Source organism: Phalacrocorax carbo, chromosome 14 (genome assembly GCF_963921805.1).
Source record: "Phalacrocorax carbo chromosome 14, bPhaCar2.1, whole genome shotgun sequence".
Lineage (NCBI taxonomy): Eukaryota > Metazoa > Chordata > Aves > Suliformes > Phalacrocoracidae > Phalacrocorax > Phalacrocorax carbo.
Window position 1 is genome coordinate 14018195 of NC_087526.1, and position 20515 is coordinate 14038709.

The following is a 20515-nucleotide window of genomic DNA, read 5'->3' on the forward strand; positions in this document are numbered from 1 at the left end:
AGCCTGAATACTGCCGCATAGACAATAAGAAATAAAATAATAGAAAAGTTGAGGAAATATAATAGGGATGGAAGCTAGAAATATCCTATTAAAATCTATTAATGCTCTATAGAGCTTCCTCTAAAAAACTGTGAAATTAAACAGTAAATGAGATCCTTCTTACAGTGTGCCTTCAGCCCTGCCATGAGCTTGCATAGAAGGGATTTTGTAAAAAATTCAACCAAAACCCACTAAACTCTAAAAAAGATTTATATAACACAAATTCCTCTAAAATGTGCAAGAACTAAATGGGTAACTGCCATAAAGCCTGAGGCTGGGACTTGCTGTTGTGAGCATACACTGCGTCTCGAGCACTGCTTTCCCTTGGCTGCAAAGGCGAATATTTCCTCACCAGGCTCCTCCTGCCATCCTGTCATCAGCTGCTCAGGCACTCAGAATTGACTCCGCAGACAGTTTCCAAGTTCAGAAAGTTTTCTGGGGTCAAACAGATGGCAATATATTTCTGAGAATTCAGTTAGCTACTTCACATGTTCTAAAATGTCACCCTTAATATCTTCAATAGCACCTTTAATCAGAAGCTCTGAATCTAATCTACAAAACTTAATGAACTGAGTTTCACAGCCCCCTAGTATGTACATACAGGGCCCAGTGCACTGTTCTGCAATTTTCTGTCTATTTAAGAACTGATTCAAAACCCATTAAAATCAATTAAAGATTGCTACTATTCCCATTATGCTTTGGAACAGCTCCATGCAGAATACAATATGCTGAAGTTAAGGTTAGCTCTCAGTAAACATTTTTATGCAGAAAAGAGGAGAAAAAGAGAATGTTCTGAGATGTCATCTTCTGGGACACACTTGGCTATTTCAAAGATTCAAAACCTGGCCCGCTATGAATATTGGGCTGCACCGTCATCAGCGCATCATTTGTTCGCATCTGCAAAGCATTCACAAAATAAAGCTTATAATAGTTATGCTACTTGAGGAGATAGTCTCTCATATTGCAAAGTTATTCACACCAGATCCTTCATTTTGAAGTTATTTTTGTGTATTCTTTTAACGTTCATTTAAATCAAAGAACTCTTCTACATTCACTGAAGTTGAAGAATACCAACAAACTATCCAAATTCAGCCAAATTTGTAAAAATGGAATAGAAAGAAGAGATGGTAATTACTGCCATTGCTATGAAAAAAACCTGCTGAGACAGACCCAATAATAATGTAATTCATTTAATCAAGAAAGCTGGTAAGAGAGTCTCTTCACATTTTCTCCTACGCTCATATTCAGCTCAGGAGTCTAGATTTACTACCAAGGCATGTTGTACCCTTAAAATCCATGAAAAAACCAGGTAGTGACATCACACTTGGATAATACTCTTTGGGTCTGAGTTTTCACATGGGCATGCTTTTATCACTAAAATTTCAAGCTTTGTTCAATTTCTATAATGATTGAAATGCGCTCTAGAAAAAGGAAGAAAGTTTAAAGACTGCATGCTCCCGGTATAGAAGAGAGATATGGCCCCACATTCTCCCCAGCCAGCATCCGGACACGTCAGGAGCTACCTGTGAACCAGGCGGTGATACCCGTTTAAGGAATTGTGCTCTGTGTCAAGCTTAAAAAAAAGGCAAAACCAAAAAAAGATTTGTATTTGTGGAAAAGCATCCTGCCGGCACCACTATATCAAATGCTACCTTTGGCCAGAATACTTTGAAATGTCTTTGCAGTCATACTGCGGCGTCACAAAAAATTCCCACAACTGGCTAAAAAAATGAAAAATCTGTGCGAAAGTAGCCTTTTTTTCTGTTGGGGGTGGTGGGGTGGTTTGTTTCTTTGTTGCCGTTTGGTCTTTTTCAGTTTCAGTTGGGTTTTGGGAGGATTTTTGGTAAAAAGCAGTGATAACATAATATCAGATGTAACATCACACGGCCTCAGACCCTACAGACCTCCGAGGTAAGCACGTAATTACCCCCCCACTGCAGCTGTACAGATGGCGGCACGTAGGACGTGCCCGGTACCACACAGTAGCAGTTGTATGTAAACAAATCCCCACACTCTTGTCCAATATTCCTACTTCCACCCACCAGCCAATATGTCCTTTCTAATGCAATCTGGAGTTTCCCGCCTGAACACGCACTAATCTTATGAATTCTTTCAAAAAGGCAAAATTTAAAAGAGAAAAAAAAGCGCTACTTCTGGGCATCACTTGAGATGTGACCTGCAGAGCCGAAGGAGGAGCAGACAGCACTGGGAAGGAGACGTGTTCTGGACACTGTCTCTCTCTTAAAACTGCACCACACAAAATCACAACAGCTCGTCAAACTTCCACGAAACGCCAGAAACAATGTTGTGCTAAAAAGCAGGTATAACGACGATTTAAATCAACGGCTGCGTGCGTGTGTGCGCCTCCACGTACCTCCGTGTGCGCATACGTGCACAGACACGTATATTAAAATCAGCGCTTCCAACCTCATAATGTTCCACTCCCCGTTACTCTTCTCCGAGAGACTACGGCCACGTCTTTGCAAGGAAGGACAGCTACTGAAAGAAATCTAAAAGTGCAAATATTCCCCTATAGTTCCGAGCCCAATCACCGTGGCAGTGTCTGTGCACAGCAAACAGAAATGTGGTAACACGCACAAAATTAAGTAGTTGTCAAAAAGACAACTTTATTGACAGTCAGTATTTACTGACCAAAAGAAGGATTTGTGTACTTAAAAGCCCATTTTTCCCAGCTGCTTCATTTGGTCTAATAAAAGATGCCATCTATACTCACAAAATTACCTCCTTTCCAGCCCCAGACCACCAGAACACTGCTACTGCATCTATTTTCTCATATTGTATATGCATCATTCTTTTAAATGCTTTAAATTCTCTCAGTTTAATCTTCGTGGAAATAAAACTTTAAAAAAAAAGAAAGAAAAAAAAATAACCAGAGGGCATTTTAAAGCTCTGTGTTCCATTATCTCAACCATCTCCATAAGCCTGACCTGGCTTGCAATACAGATTAGACATAATAGCTGCTGTTCCCCAGTGGAACATGCCCAGTCCCTATCTCGCCAGTTCAATGTTATTTTGTGCTGGCAGATTAAAGATAATGAGCGCAGACAGATACAGCTTTTGCTGCAACGCGAGCTAATGTTAGTGGCTTTGGAGGTGTTTTTTCCCTCCTGAGCCACCTGCCATCTGTTTGATCTACAAAAAAAACCCCAACCCCTTTTTGTTAATGTCGCTTAGCATTAAACATGCATCGCTGACCGAGGTCTTGTCGTCGTCCTCAGTGATCGCTGCCTTAAGACCAGAAGGAAGTTTCAAGGACAAGAAGGGCCCAAGTAGATCTTCAGGAAGCTGCAGGATGAGGACAAACTATGACACACCCTTACTGGGACTGTTCAGTACCTCCTGCCATGCCCTTCATAAAAGTGGTGCCTTGGACAAGGGGATGGGTATATTTGCACATATTCTCAGTCAGAAATGATTTGGGTATTTCCAATGGCTTCCATGAAATTAGGTCCATTTGGATGCAGAAATACTCTAGTCTGTACTTCAAAGCTTTCTGTCCCTTATCCACAACCATAGCTACCAGACTCTGGAGGAAAAACCCACACGTAAGGATCTAATCTCTTTCTTAACAGAGAACACTAGAAAAATATTTTTCTTCATTTTGTGTGTGTTTGTTTTTTTTTTTTTTAAACTAAAAGGCTAAGAAAAATAGAAGACAAATAGGGGGATCCTGCGATGTTTCTAACCTCAGGAGAAGCTTCATTACTAGACAAGACCCATACGGCCCAAGAAGAGTCTGCTCCCAGTTATATCGTCAGTGTACAACAGAAAACATGAGCTCTCCTGGGTAAGGATGATATAGATTTTCAGCACCTGGAGCTGCAGGAGTATCAGCCGGATTCTTTCCACCTTTTCTGGACACAGTGCTTTCAGAAAGTGCAAAGTGATCATGCTTCTGACAGCAGGGAGAGGTCTTAAGTGGTACTTTCACTACAGTATCTCGTGCCCCGGAACAAAGGAAAATTGAGGATAGAGAAAGGGGAGAAAGAAAGTCCCAAGGGCAAGGACTTCCCTACATCAATTCACAGACGTCTGTCATCACCTGTAAAGCCCTCTTACCTCCATCATAGAGGGAATAGGGCAGATTTAAACATCAGGTTGTATGTGATAACCCTGTACTTCACCAACTCCCTTCAAACTGAAGCATGTTTCTGAAGCAAGAGAAAACATGAAATATAGGTTGCGTCCTTTGGCAGAAAAAAAATTAACCTGCATCAACATCAGCTCCTGCAGTGACTTAGGGATCTGTCAAGGTGGGCAAGGTCGGCATTGCCTCCTCTTCTGGTTTGCTGTTTGACCTTTCCACCAAAAATACTGCGCTCTCTGCCTTTCTCTTTGCCTTCCCCTTTCGCACCATGACCACTTTTAATTAAACCAGTCCTAGTTCCACTTCCTTTTGCACAGTAAGCAAATCCCTCACCATCTCCTAGCTCTGCCTTTTTGCTTTGGAAAAACGCTGTGCAAGGAGAACTGAAATTACAGAGAGGCAGAATAGCATCGTGGCTGCAGAGGTTTATTCTTCTGAATTGTCTGGCTGCATTTATGATAATCCCTTCATTCCATCTGCAGCCCACGCACTGGTGCAGCAGCCCCCTTTTCAAGTTCCAAGAAATTATGCATTCATTATGGAGGAAATTAACACCTCAAAGCAAACTATAATTAGGAATTCTTCAATTCGGTTTATGCTTTTTCAATTAGGCCCTCTATAATTTTAATCACGGGAGCATTAACATGTTTCCGGAATTTATATACCTGTAGTATAATTAAATCCTGAAATGCCTTAGTCTGCAACAGCAAAGCAGAGCTTAGTCATTGTCCCTTTTATTGCGTTTTTGTGTTATTATAGATGCATTGAGGGGCACCTGCTAGCACAAACATTGCCTGCCACACACAACAGACAAGAGCCCACTTGCCCTCTGAACTCGTCATCATCTCTCCTGGTAGGGGGACTGCTGGCTGGGTAACGCTTGTGCATCGCTTCTGAGGGGTGGCCATTTGCCGGGGACTTATGCCCAGACTCATCCCATCTCATTTTAAGTACCTTAAGGAGCTGCTTCAATTAGGTAAATCATCCTCTGTGGTCCGCAAAAAGAGCCAGACTCCTTTCTGTGGGCTCCTCTGACCCTGAATAGCTGTGGTCAGGCTCAGGTCATCCCGTCAAAGGGCCTGGGCCAAGCGCTCTCACAGGCAAAAGGAGGCTTGGCCCTATGCCTCAAGAAATTCAGAGTTTCTAATTTGTAAAATCTTTTACGCGGTTTGCCATTATCCTTTTATTCTGAGACAACAAGGAGCGGGCATATTGGCTCTGGGAGCTGTGAAGCAAAGAAATGTCTTGGAAAAAGAAACCTTCAAACTGGCAACCACGGGTATTTTCTCCTGTTCCCTCCTCTTACTGGCTGACAGCTTGATGTGAGAAAATGGACATCAGTTTGTGATGCTCAGCTTTAAATTCAGACTTCATTAACCTTTCGATTGCTGGAATTTAATCTGACAGTTTACGTGGACAGCATAACAGATTTATGCAAAAACATTCACTGCCCCACTCCCAGTATTCTCAAGCCTTCATAAAACTAAAAAGTGTTAGCAAAAGCTTCACTGTAGAGCTAATAAAATGCTGCTTGACACAAAAGAATTGGCTCTATGTGTAATTTGATTGTTAAAATATACACAAATTTTATGGCTTTCCTCTCCCATTTCTGTCTAATGCCAAAGTTCTCTGTGGAATGGTTAGTAAGACACAGCAGGTCATCCCGGCTCAGAACAGCTATGGTTCTGATGGCTGATAAAAGGGCAGAGGCAGTTTTATGTCTGTCCTTTTAAGGGACAGTATTCTCAGATGAACAGTATGCTCATCCAGTAAGAAAATGCATTTCCTGTACCAGATGAGACAATTGACCCAAAATGCCCCTTTATCCTCACTTCTTAGGGCCGACATCGGACTCTTCAGGGGGAACTAAAAAAATGTTGAAACACCCCATTCAAATAATAATGTCATGCTACATAAAAGACTAAATATGCCTTCCTGATACCTATGGTCGTCACCTTGCAAGCTGATGCATCCCTGTATCTCTGTTATACATCCCTTCCGATACAGCAGGCACAGCACTTCTAAGATCCAGATTAACTTCAGGTACAACTGAAGTCATCATGGATGATCTAAACCCACCTTTCAATGACTCCAGCTGAAATGGAAGTGTACACTCAGGCTTGCAGTGCTCTGGGGTCAGCTCACCGGGGCTTGGCCACGCTGACGAGGTCAAGCCTGCAAATGCTTATTGTGCAACTCTATTCTGTTCCTCTTTGGTATAATAAACACCATGCTGATCCACGCAGCTGCCATTATTCAATGCTTTTCACCCAAATTCTCATTTTCATTCTCTCACATTCACACATAAAGAAAAAGCAGATCCACTTTATCTCTAAGAGGAAAGAAATTCTCTCATTTACCTTCAAACTCTTGCCTAAATTAAAGGCAGAATGCCATGCAGGACAAACCGAGCTTGAATGATTTCAGAACAATGTCCCTGAGGTATACTATAGGAGATGTTAATTAATACAGATAATGAGGCTTATAATATCAGAAGCCTAGATTGATAATCTCATTCCTCATTAGATGCTACAAAATTAAAAGATCTAATGTGATGACTGTTTGCCCTGTATTCAATCAACCGAACCACGTGATGCATACATTTGAATACGAGTTTAGAAAAAGCAGGCCAGGAGTTTTATTTTCCAGGTATTTATAACATGCCTATCAAAGCAACTGAACTTTCAGAATTACCAAGGGCATGATAATTCGTTATGCTCCCCATAGCTTTCCACATTAGAACCTTTTTTATTGTTCTGCTGATCCTTGACTCCAGTCTTTATTTTCAAGCACAAGGTATGCTGCATGGGAGTTTTAATGCCACCCTTTCTTGGCATTAATGAATTAATTATCAACATAAATGCCTGAGGCAAGCTCATGTGATACCACTAAGAAGTTGCAAAGCGGCGAGTGGTACCGCATTGCTCTCTGTATAGCTATGGAGATCAATACACTAAAGCCGCCATCTGTAAAACAAACAAAAACCCTAGCAAATATTGCGAGTTTATAGCTTCTTGTCTCTTTCTTCCTCAGAAACAAGGTCACTAGGCTTGCAAACTACTCCTTCATAAGGACAGAAAGAATACTGGGCTTTAAAAACAAAATCAAAATAAGGACGCCAGTGAGAGGGATATAGGAAGGGTAAGCTCAGGATGAACAGGCAATGACTGAAATCACGAGAAAAGAGAGAATTATGTGGAGATTAAGGTTACAGCCTTTGGCTCCAGAGATTCTCAATTTCTACTTTGTTGCAGACTGAAATGGAAGGCAAATTTTATCTCGTCAAAGCCTCAGTTCTCCAACATAAAATGGAAGCAATACCACTCCCCTTCGCGCAGGAAACTCTCATTTGTTACTATACATAGGAATACATAGGTACACAGATACACCATACGGGATTGTTTGCTTGGAGAATAGCTTGAGCATAAAACCAGAAAAAAACCACTCTTCTTAGGTGTTCTGTTAAATAGCACTACAAGAATTTTCTCTGAATTTCTTTAGCATCATGTAGACCAAAAACACTTCCTTTATTTAATGCGTGGGAGACCAAGAATCAGATGATAATACCCAAGAGTAACCTGGGGCTTGGTCCATATAAATGGACTTCTACTGGCTGGCTGATGGTATGAAAATATTTGTTTCACCTTTGCTCCATACTTCAAATCTAATAAAAATATTTAAACTCCCATTCTCCTATTTAAATTTACTTCCTTTAAGATGTACATTAATAAACTAACCCATCCTTCCTCGCCATCAAAATGACCACAAGTATCTGACCATTGCACACATACACAATAAATGACTCCTACCTGAATATCACTTACACAAGCTACTTACACCGCATACACAAATACATATATCTATAGATATATGCATAAAGGCAAGCGCAAACACTGAATGCCTTTGTTCTAATCATGCTGTTCTTTAGCACGGTACACGGGTCAGGTGCCTAAAGATTGTCCTGTACCTGCGTGCTGGCAGACACACAAAAGAACATCGCAGACTATTTACTGATATGCCTCATAGAACGGCAGGAAGATAAGGAGATTAAATCCATCTTTCTCCAAAAAAAAAAGTTCTCCATTGTCTAAAACCCCCCAAAATAATTGCAGACTCTTCTCTAACGTCCTTCTACACTGTCCTGCGGCTCCAATAGGCAGAGCAGCATATTGACAAGGCAATCACACCTAAGGGGAGCATTTACTTGAACTCTGAAATCCTCAAAACTAATACATGCTGTGGAAATTTGACATTCTCCATAATAACAGTATAGGTAGATTGATAGAACCAACTGCATGTTAATAAACCAGATGGACTTTCAAATATCCAATGCACAAAAAACAGCCCAGTGGACATGTCACGTAGACAAAATCCCTCACAGTGGTATTTTCAAGCAGTGAATGGGATATAAATTCTCAAATAGAGGACTAAAGATGTCATATGTGAATAATCTATGAAGGACTGACTCAGTCTTCCTGACAATAACAGATTCAAAGGCAGAATTATCCTCAAAATCACATTGGAGATTTTCAGGAAAGGGTTGAGGAGTAAAGATTGGGAACACTTGCATTCTTCTTTCCTCTTCTGAATCTATTATAGATGAATGTCAGTCTTCAGCAAATCAATCACAGCACCATTCACGGGCTTTAGATTGATATAAGAACACCTAAAACTTATTTTTAAAGGGCAATGCGGAGTCAAGCTCTGCAGGTTATACCATGGAAAATAAAGGCAAGAATGAAATGCCTGTGCCACAAGGGAGACTATTTATGCTTGCGATGCTTCATCTTTCTTTTGGCGATAGGACAAAATAGACAAAAGAATATCTATGTTTATATTATTTCTATTAGTTCATATGAAAGTGTCTTCATTATTATCTGTAGATCGTTAACAATGCTGAGTTCATGATCATTAGTTTTATAAACAACCTCATTTAAGTTATTTATCAGGAGCGCTGGGGAACATCAGAAATGTCTTAATGTTGAAAGTGACTTTGGATTTGGTGTACTTGCATTTCAGATGAATGGAAATACAATGAATCTTACTTGAAATATTCTACTATATTACTCTAAAAATGATCTTGCAGACCATACTCCATCTGTATGCTGCACAGCCTACAGCAGAATGAAATAACACGAGACAAAGTCACATATCTTATGTATAGATACTAGTTTCCAGTCACACTCCCACACGCACTCCAACTCACCAACCCCAGCATATAAGAGGAAGTATTAAGAATAATTACTGTACAGTCATTTTTTTTTTCATCTTCACAGTTTGGGAGGACTGTGATAAAAACCCAGGGCACTGCAGAGCCGCCACTGGCTGCCTGAGAACTGTCAGGCTGATGAGATGAGGGGTCGACCTATTCCTGCACCGTGAAAGATCTGAATATCAGAGGTTTTATGAGAAGATATGAGGAAAATCTATTTCAGACTACTTTCAAGACCCTTTTAAGAACCATCTGAGGCAAGCTAGGATATGAAAGGTCAGCGTACAAAGGGGAAGGGATCTAGGAAATCATGGTCATGTCTACGAGGGAGGCCAGGAGAACAGGCATCCTACCAGCACGCTGCATCGTGCGGGATCCCCGCCAGCAACCTCCGCACCGGCTCGCTGTTGTGCATGGAGATTTCTCACAGTCATTTGTCTCAAATCTGTGTTTTCACTAATGCCTTGGGTAACTGAACAGGGGATGGCATCAGACTAAGAGGGGCTGCAAGTCATTTAAGTTTGTATCAGAATTTTAAAGCATTTTGAAAATCAATTTTATAATTTTTAATAGAGGTGAATGGAAAAGATGATACCGGTGAAGGAGAAATAAAACACACACACACAAAAGGTAGAACCACCAACCAGACAACAGCAACAAAAAGGATCTATTGTTTCTCAGCTTGGATATAAAAAAAACACTTAGGAGGAAAAAAGCACCTCATTCGAGTGCGTTGAGAGCATCACAAGCAGTTCACAGTATGTTATTCTTCTAATCCAATGGGTGCTGTTGAGGCCTCCAAGGGAGTGCTACCTGCTTTTGGGTACGGTATTTTGAGAGAATTTACATGAACTGGAGCGTGCAGAACAGACTTAAAGAAAAGGGAAGAGCCTGGGAAAATCTAAGGTTGAAATAACTGGATTTGTTGAGGCTAGACGAAGCACATCTGTATGATTATACAGAGATAGGTATTCACACATTCTGAGGCTGACACAGTTAATGAAAAACTAAAATTCTCCCCAAGACCCGCCGCCCCGCCGCCCATTCTAGTTTTCATATGTGTCTGTAAGTCAACGAAATGGGCTCATAATAGGAAGTAATCTTATTCACTTTGGTGTAGCATGTAAATATTGCACTCTGCAAATGTGTGTATAATAGACTGCAATGCAATTAAAGAAACCAGACCAAAAATTTATAAAACTCTCCTCCGTTTTTTTATAACAGACACTTCTGCTGGAAAAAACATTATTTACTGAATAAAGCTAAACTACAGTAAATTGACTCCAAGAAAAATCACAAGGCTTTTCAATAAAAAGACAAAACTACAACAATCTTAAGACAGCAGGTGGTAAAATGAGATACAGGAATGTTCCCCCATATAAAGAAATAAAACAAAACAAAGCTGTGTGATTTTACTGCTCTTTTCCATCAGAAAAACATCCCTAAAGGACTCAGAAAATAGGCTCCTATATTCGCTCATATGGAGTACCAGATATTGAAAGGGAAACTTTAAAATACATTGCTCAGAAAAACTTGAAAAGGGATGGTGCTATGTCTTAAAGAGCAGATTTTTTGCCTGAGGGTATCAATGCAGTCTGGGGGGGAAGCTGTGACATAGGGTGGACCACCAACTGGTACAGGATATTTCACTAAATCAAGCAGCATACATCGGAGCAATTTGCTCCTGAATACTTAGTGGGACATCCTTCCAAAGCACTGAGAACCTGCCAGTGGGACACAGAAACCCAGGTATGAAAGAAGGGACTACGGGGTTTTTAAAATACCACCCATAGGAAAAATTTCAGAAGTCTCTTATTGAAAACTGGAGCTAGAAGCCTGAAGAGCCTACAGGGAGGTAACGGCTGCTGGATACCTCTGCGGAGCAGTTCCCGGTGTTTTTATTGTAAGTGGTTCTAACTCCTGCTCTCAGCTGAGGGGTCTGGCAGGATGAATGGCCAACTGGTCCTTCTGCCAGCGGCAGACAAGGCAGCGCTGGCTCAGAATGGAGGTTTGTCTGTGCTGGTGCCTTTCACCACGTACAAATTCCCTTAGGCAGAAGAGAGCAAAGCAATACAGACCTCTGTAAGTTGTGTTTCCAGAGTCAGGGAGTGGCACAGTGGGGACATGGTTTAGTGGGACCTGGCAGTGTTAGGTTTATGGCTGGATTTGATGATCTTGGAGCTCTTTTCCAACCTAAATGATTCTATGATTTCAGCATCTCATCATTAAGAACAGGACCCAGCTCAGGGACAGCCAGGAGTATTTTCTGCAAGGTCCTTGCTCTATTCCACGGGAGCCTGTGCAGCTCCCTGTCTCTAAATCACCTACTCCAGCAGTGGAAACTGTGCTTGCCTACAACTGGTGAAGCCTTGCTAAGCCAGAGTTTACCTTTTCTGAACCAGTTCACTACTCCACTCCACAACCAGCCCAGGAGCAATAGCTGGATTATAACAAAGATGTGAGGAGTGCGGTTAGATCCAGAACCTGAACACACACATCCACAAGCGTTAAAGATAGTTCAGGCATTCATGCGATAGTTACAAAAAGGCCTTGTCCACCACGGGAGAGAGGGTGGGAGACGGAGGCCTGAAGCCTCCTCCATCTTTGCGCGGCGATGCTCAATTCACAGCACCACAGTACACAGCTGGATGCACTGAAACTCCAGCGCTGCAGGGGCGCCTGCAGCGGCGCTGAAAGGGGAATAACCCCGTGCAACGCTATCAGTAATCCTTCCCGGAGGTTAACAGCAGGAGGCAAGTAGGTTGAGGCGTTTATAAAAGGAGACTGTGAAAGGCAGAATCAACAGCAGAGTTGGCCTTTTAGTCGGCATTTGCTTTCAGCAGCTACGTTATCAGACGAGAATGAGAGAGGCGTGAGTGAAGCCTGGGGAGGAAGGAGAGGGGAGAACTGTGAAAAGACCAAACCCCTACCTGACAGGTGCTCCCCGGGACTGAGCGGGCTTCAGCATCACAGTGATGGTGGTGTCAGTCTCATTCAGGGGGGAGTCTGTGTCATATTCTGGCATCGACGGTGCTACAGCAGAACAAAGGGCAACATGTTAGTTATACACCAGTTATTGCCTTTGGTAGTGATGGCAATGTAATATTAACATACTTGGGAGGCCGTTTAACATTTCTGAAATGAAACATCTCAACGTTATGACCAAAACTGTCAAAACTGCTTAAATATTTGTAACTCTTCTCCTATTAAAATTAAACAGGAATTGAACACCCATATCTTCAAGCTGGCTTAGAAAATCCTGTCTTGAATTTTGAAGACTTAGTAATCCTTTCAGATAGGATCATTTCTTCAGTTTTGAAGGTGAAGAAAGAAAATTGCATGGGCATTATAAAAGATCACTTAGGATGAGCGAATCAGTGGCAGCAAAGAATAGCACCCAGGAAAACGGCTGTTGTTCACTGTTCTGGTCATTGGATCAGACCTCCCACATCTTAGAGCTTTTAATACACAGTCTTAAGCTGTGTCTCCTTGATTAGCTGGAGGGTGTGTTATGAAGGACAGAAGATGAAAAGAGTGGATCACAAATTAGTCAGGTTATTTTAGCACTCAAACCCATGACATTTTACCCCAGTGCTTTAGTGGTGTTGAATCAACAGGCAGCTGCACGGCTTGCAATGGTGTGCTCAGGCAGTACCCAGCCATGGTGTCCCCAGGCAGTACCCAGCCATGGTGTCCCCATCGCTTCGCTGGCGGGTTCCCCAAAGCGATACCGAAAACCGCTCAATATTCACACTTAGCCAAAGTCTAACTTCTACTTCTGCTTTGACAGTAGGATAGCTTTCCTTAGGAAATATACTTTACTTATTATGTTACTGCTTCCTTCCCCAGTACCAGACATCTGTTTGGGACAATTTTTACCGTGGAAGAACTGAAGAGGTCACAAGATCAAAGCAGCATCAAATTTCTTCCAAAGATGCAAGTTTAATTGAAATATCTTTAAAGTTTAAAGCAAACAGAAGAATTCACACAAATAGTTCACCTGTAACTCGCAAGGGCAAGCTGCATTGTGGGGGTCCCCAATTTAATCCCCTCACAGTGATTTCTGCTGTAATCCTGTTTACAATCAGGATTTTTATCTAAATGCCTGAAAACTGTCAAGAATGGTGGTTTCTATTACCAGCTCGGCTACTGAATTCCCTGTCAATAAGCTGGCAATGAATTCAGAATGAATGCCAATTCCTTAACAAGGATTTCTCTGAAAAAGTTGCTCTGCATCACGGGGAAACAGAATGAGACATTTAAATAAGATGCATGCCACCAGTGGTCTTCTGTACCCGAGATCACCACAGCTGCTGGAGATGCCACAGCAAGAATCATTCAGCACCTGCTATGGCCAGAGGCGATGGTGCTACAGCACAACACAGTGCCACAAAAACGTTGCAGGGCTAGTTTGGACACCAGAAACAGGCCGGGCTCTGCCTTTGCTGGCTCCATCACCCTGCTGTGAAGCAGCTTCTTCTAGCCTAGCTGCAGTGCTGCACCGGTGCCACCAAACTGTTTCTGATACAGTAGCTAGCTCGGATGCCTCCTGCTGGCTGTGCACTGGGACCTGCTTAGCTGTCTTCTGTGTAAGAGACTGCACGTGCCACACAGAACTTACGATCTTACTTTCAGGCACCATATAGTTAAGTAAACACAAAAAACATAGATCTTGTCAGGACTCGCAAGTGGTATTGAGTGTAATTTAGCGATCAGAGCTGTATTACTAACAAGACACTGAAATAAGATACAGTCTTTTCTTGTATACTCAACACAGAACAGCTGTCTAGTACCTCAACAAAACTACAACTGGCAGTGATCTCTCTAGAACAGCAAGCACTGCTGAGCAATTTAATGCCTATTTTGCAAGATCCCAGTCCTGCCCGAAGATTAGTCCTTAGGAATTCTGACGTTTAATTGTGCTTAAAACATATGGAAATGTGTCCACCCATATATAAACATATACACTCACACATTGCTACAGCAAGATGTCTTTTAATTTTAAAATACATAAGCTTACAAGGACGTTCCAGTCAACGCAAAAAAACAACTCCCCACTAACCTTGGGACTGCCTCTTAGAGCAAGTTTAACAGTAATTTCCAAATTACATGTATAGGACTGACCATGCAATGAGATAATCTAATGCCAGAGACTACCCTAATGCCTGCGTGGGGTCCGTGCCTACCTGTGGGTGAACCTGATAGCTTGGAAGACGGAAGAAAAAAGACGATACACCAAGCCCAGTGTGCATACAGTGAATAATCGTGCAGGCTTCTGACACAATTCGAGCACTCATTGAATAATAAAATGCAAAGAAACTGAATCAGAGGGAAAAAGCACTGCCATTACTGTGCTGTTTTACGTCTCTGGTCACACGTGAGTAGAGTGCCTGCCGTGCCTCCCCTCCGCAGCAGGGCCGCACAAACCCTAACAGCCGTGGAGCTGCCGCGACACTTAACGGCCTTACTTTGAGCGGTCGAGACACGGGCTTTTGCGCTAAGTGTTAAGGGTTCAAACCTAGCTCACCATTAGTGGAGGGAACGGACACATTTTACTTCCTTAAGATTTACTACTTAAGATTCACCTACTGCTAACAACTTATATTTATTAACCAATTTGGAAATAGCGCAATGGAGAATATGCACTGTTGTGCGCTCTTTCTATGGCATCCAGCCATAATTTCAAGCATTACAAGTGTCCTGAATATCCCAAATGTTTATTTTGGCGTTACAGAGAAAACAGCTTAGGTATTTAAAAAATGACAGTTTCAAACTGTGTTAGACAACCTATGTTAGTGCTATCAATGACATATTAAAATTGAAGTCTATATATGTCTGCCCAATATCATCTCTACCCTCCCTTTATCCATCTTTTTTTCTGATAGCTTGCCTAAATTTCCTTTTTTATTTTTTTTCTAGAGACACATGCACCTTCTCTTTGCAATGCCTCCCAATTTTAGTGCCATTCATACACGTGTCTGCCTATCTCAAGCCCTCCCTCTGCCCTTACTTAGAAAAAAAACATTAAAACAGCTTTCCTCCTTTATTTTTAGTCTCCTTGAACTATTAATTCAATAACTTCATTACATCCATTTTGGTGCAATCTGAAAATAAAAGCCACATTATCAAAGGATCTTCCCCAGCGACACAGAAAATACTAACAATTATTGCAGGGATAGTTCATTTGTAGAACTAACGAAGGTTCACATTTAAATGCTCCACAAAGATATTCATAGATATTTAAGATATCCACTGCATCTCTAACCAGAACAAACACAGATACTGGACCTGTGGCCATTTCAAAAACTTGCCCTGTGAAACCTGTGAAAGAGACACTAACCTGAATACCTTTTTATTGCTCTACGCATCAGCTGGGGGTCTAAAGAACAAAGCCCTAGAAAGTTCTTTATTTTCCTTCTCCAAAGCAGTACCTGAAATCTTAGTTGCAATCCGTGTTGTGATGGGTGGCCCAAAGCCCTTGACTGTGCTGGCTTTGATGGTGAATGAATACGTAGTCCCTGGGTATAATCCTACAAAGAGGTGATGTGTTTCATTCCTTAGTTTGAAGACTTTCCCTCTTTGGCTGGACAGGTCAGCACTGGGATCCAGAGACCCAACGGCCTTGTATGTAATCTGCAAATGAAGAACAAGGAAAGTAAGGTGATATGGGGCCTTCTGCAGCTGGCCTTCCCCCGCTCCCCTATTTGCCTCCTCTCGAGACTAGACATGGAAAGTATAGGGACAGATATTACTTCAGTGTCTCTAGTGAGTGGTTCCGTATTTGGATGCTGGCAAACAAACATGACAATTTTTCCAAGGCTTTACTTAGGAAAAAACTAATTTCTCCTCTCCACTAAAACCTCAGCATGGGCTGATTTACAACAAAAGACACAAAGAATTGCTTTTTGTTCCGAGTCTCAGAACTTCTGCAGCCAAACCAGAGCGCACAGCACGACCTGCAGAATTGTCATTAGAATTTCCCACACAATCCCCACAGCATACAAAAACTTTCGGTGCAAACACGGATACATTTTCCATCACGTATTTTTTCCTTCTGGCAAACAGTCCTCTCAAAAGACCACTGAAAACAATGGGAGCCTTTTACTGATAACAAAGGTTTTGGAAGTATTTTGCTGGGCTAAAGAGAATACGCCAAAAAGAAAGGTTGAAATGAAATGGTATGTTTAAATGAGATAAATATCAAGGCTTTAGACAAAAGCCTTCTCTTCTCTGAGCTAGTAAGCCAGCTTCTGATATAATTTCCCTCCCCATTTTTAGCATCAGTTTGCAGGTTTACGTGTGGTACCATGCCTGGTTTTCACCTGAGAGAATAAGCCAGCAGGGTTACAGACTTGGAGAGCCGTTCATGAACACACCCGCTGCTGGTGCTAACACACCTTTAGAGGAATCCAAGCTGAAAGCACACCTTTGAAATTCGGCTCCAGCTCCATTACACTTACCCATGGCAACCCTGTTGATACACAGACACTTGCAAGTAAAACTCATGACTTATTTACCAGCCAATTCCTTCCCTGCGTTCCAAATTCAATCCGAAGGCAGCTCAGTTTCAACTGAGCTGTCAATATAATATAACGTGCTCCACTGCTCTCCTAACCTTTCCTGATACTAAGGGATCCTCGCTTATTTGTAATGAAACACTATGAATAAATCAATGTATGTTAATACACAAAGTCTTCAATTTTTTATGGACTCCACAAGAATCTAATTCCCAGCTTTGCTGAAAGAGCCTTTGAAAATTTTTAAGTCGCTTGCATTATGATGGGAGGAAAATGTTGCATTTTGAAGAAAAATAAATGTACAGTGTCTAAAAAGGAGGAATTTGATAATAACAGGATAAATAAGAGACAGAAGCTGATGCTACTGACACCAGAGAAGGGTGTGAGTGTGTGAATCCTATTATTTTGACAGAGGAGAACAATTTAGAGCTGACACCCAAGACAAGGCAGCATCACAGGGAAGGGCCGTGCATTACACCCAGGCCCACAGAGCAGCAAGAAATTACAAAAGCAAAACACTTAAAGCAAATATAATTAAACAGCTTGCAGGTGATTTCATTGAAAACCTACTAATTTTTTTCCAGGAATTACAACCTGGTTTTAAGTTTCCATGACTTGCCAGAAACCTGAGGAAGAGAGATCTGAGCAGAACAGTCATTAAAATGAAATCAAATGCAGGGAGAAGAAATCTTTACATTTGCTCCTTTTTCTGAGGTACGGTGAGGACCGTGCAATTCGGCATGGGAAGGGACAACATTTTGACAGTTCTTATTGCACCAAGGTACTTCAAGGAAAGGGAATCTGTAAAAACACCATCGGAGTTAGAGTAAGCATCACAGACCTTAAATTAATGATATGACCCATATAAAGATATGACCCAGTCAATGCCACAGTCAAATCCAGAAAGAAAAATGTATTTCATCTGCTAGGTAGGAATGAACGTAGAGCGATATGTATGCTCTATTTGCAAATCAAGTGCTAGAGAAATAGCAATTCTATAAGATTCCAAAGGGGAATCAGCAAAATAGGAGTTTGGGAAAAAGAAAGGGAACTTCCTACTGCTGACCCACTAAAACCACATCCACAGCATGCCCAGGCAGTAGCCTCTACGAAATCTGTGGCATTTATTTTCAAGCAAATTATGCAGAAGGCTATACATGTAAGTGGATAACGCCCTTGTCCTTGATAGCCATATAAATAAAAGTATTCAGCTACCTGCATCAGTTCCATAATCACTACAAAAAGAGTTATTTTTCTTCATTAAAAAACCCTATCACCTTAAGACAAATAGAGCCAGAAAAGCTTCCAATAGAAAAAAAAAAGTCACCGATTTAAAAAAACCAAAACAACAGTCTGTCTGTCTTCTGTTGAGTATAGCAGAGAATATGAGAACAAGGGACCTTAAAGCGACCTGGGTTGACTCGCAAGAAGCAAGGAAGGAGAAAACTATACTTGAGAGAGAGTACATCCACGATTTGAGATTGTAGTGTGGGTCAATTTTCAGAAACACTTCTCACTCAAATCAGACGTCAGTATTTCCCAAGACTTTTATTTAGGATATGCATGAACTGCAGCAGAGAGAGGTTTGTGGCATAGCCAAATCGTGAGATTATTGTTCCTGCAGCAGACTCTCTATTCCAATAGATACGAACCCTGTTAAACCAGGTGACGTGCAGACATTCAGAGAAAGCAATCCTTCTCCCCAAAACATACCATTTAACTTTAACACACAAACAGTACCTGGATGCAACACAGAGAACAGGAAAGCAATACTACAAAATTGCGCGTGTGGTCCAGTTTCCTTCAGTCCATAAGCAGAAATATTCAAGGGACTGGTAAGGAAAACGGTGTCAGCAGGTACAGCTAGTTACCGTGCCTTTGCTCTCATCAGAGTTAGTCTCAAGCTCTTCTCTGCTTGCCACAAGAGCTGTGAATGACTGAAGTGGTGAGGAAAGCATATATGGACACCGCCAGGAGAGCCCTGGGCTGCGTACACACCTCTGCTGACGGCTTTCGTCACGACCTCGCTGAGCTCGCGTTCTCCTTGTCTCCGTTTTGCTATTTATAAAATGAGGGCCATTACACTCCTCTACACAAACATCGTCGTGGTTGAGGGATTCGATGGATTTCTGTAACTGCCGGGTGCTGATGGCTGAGCAGCAAAACCACAGGGCAGCCAATGTACTAGCCCTGAAAACAGCCTTCTCTGTTTGGAAAAGGAGGCAAATTCCCTTCCAGCTTGGGGCGGGAAGGGGAAGAAATGCATCATTTTCCCTTCCAAGTAAGATATCTGCCGTTTCTTAGATATTCATGCTATCCCAAGAGTGGATTAACATCTGAGAGCTCAGGCTGTTCCTCTGTGGGCCTCCCAGCGAGCAACATCAGCTCACATCCAGCCATTGCTGCCAGCGGAGCCTCCTGGCACGCACCCGTGCTGCTCCAGCCACAGGCTCCCCACCCAGCTCGGCAACATTTCTCATACTCAGGATCATCTCCATTTACTGAAGTTGTTGGTATTTCCCCACTGGAATATCTGAAAAGTGCTACACCGTGTGTGTCTGTGTGCACGCACGGCTCTGTGTCAGGGGATTTCTCCTACAGAAAGAAAAGGTGTTGTAGTGTATCACCTATATATTGGCTGTCATGAAAGACACTAAGAAGTTGCCACTCTTCTCCTTAATTGATTTAAACTGAAAGTTCTGAAGGAAGGGAAATTTCAGGGAATCAGACACTGAAAAATTTTCAAGAAGAAAATTGAAATTTCCGACTCTGGAGTAATTTATAAATGCAGAGAAACGTGTCTGGAGAAGAAGTACGGCACTTTCCTGGAATAATAAGGATGCTGAAAAAAGCCACCTGCTCTTCTGGTTGGTATGCTGAGTATTTATCTTAATTTCTTGTTCCAAGTGTCAAACCATTTCATTACAAAACAAACAAGAGATTCTAATCTAGAAAATGAGATGACTCAATCACTAGAAAGCAGCTGTTCTGAGTTATTTATAAATAATCTATTTTAACAACAAGCCATGTCATATAATACTTCTGTAGTCTGAAAAAAAGAGAAACAATAATATTAATTTAAATGTTTAAAAACCTAGACAGAAAACAAATGAGAAAAGACTCAAAAATATATTTAAGAATTTCACTCTGATTGAAAATATTGAAAATATTTGGTTTTGCAGAATAAATGCAAATATGAAGATGAGGATATTTCTCACAAGACTGAAACTCTATGTTTTTTAACCAGCTTCCTGGTTATCTCCTGCACAGCAGGCAGCTGTCATAAGTTGAAAGTTGTCTTTCCTCTGCAAACTGGAACGGCTGCCCTGAGTTTGCATATGTAACATAGAATTTATATATCGGCTGCGGGGCAACATGATGGTCAGAAGGAAAAGCTTTAGTGGCCAACACTGCTACGGTTCTAATCATAGCAAACACCGTGCAAGTTAAAATACAGCAAAACCAAGAAATATACATTAATAAATCCTAAATCTTCCTTGGAACCTCCTTCACTGAGTTAATGAAATGGTTCTTAAACTGAAGCAACCACAGCGGTAAATTTGAAGTAAGCAGAAAGTCAGAAGCCGGATGGCATCGGAACTCAGACTGATTAGGAATAGCCACATTCCCACCAGAAGA

At 41.6% G+C, this 20515-nt stretch overlaps 1 protein-coding gene across 1 annotated transcript in view; it reads right to left on the minus strand.

The window, feature by feature from the left end:
- Positions 1 to 20515, minus strand: part of PTPRT (protein tyrosine phosphatase receptor type T) — a 474734-nt gene that overhangs the window by 107442 nt on the left and 346777 nt on the right. Inside the window, exons 10-11 of the mRNA XM_064465788.1 lie at positions 15791 to 15992; positions 12290 to 12392 (exon numbers count right to left, since the gene is read on the minus strand). Coding sequence (XP_064321858.1) covers positions 12290 to 12392; positions 15791 to 15992 — 305 coding nt within the window. The remainder of the gene's footprint in view (positions 1 to 12289; positions 12393 to 15790; positions 15993 to 20515) is intronic.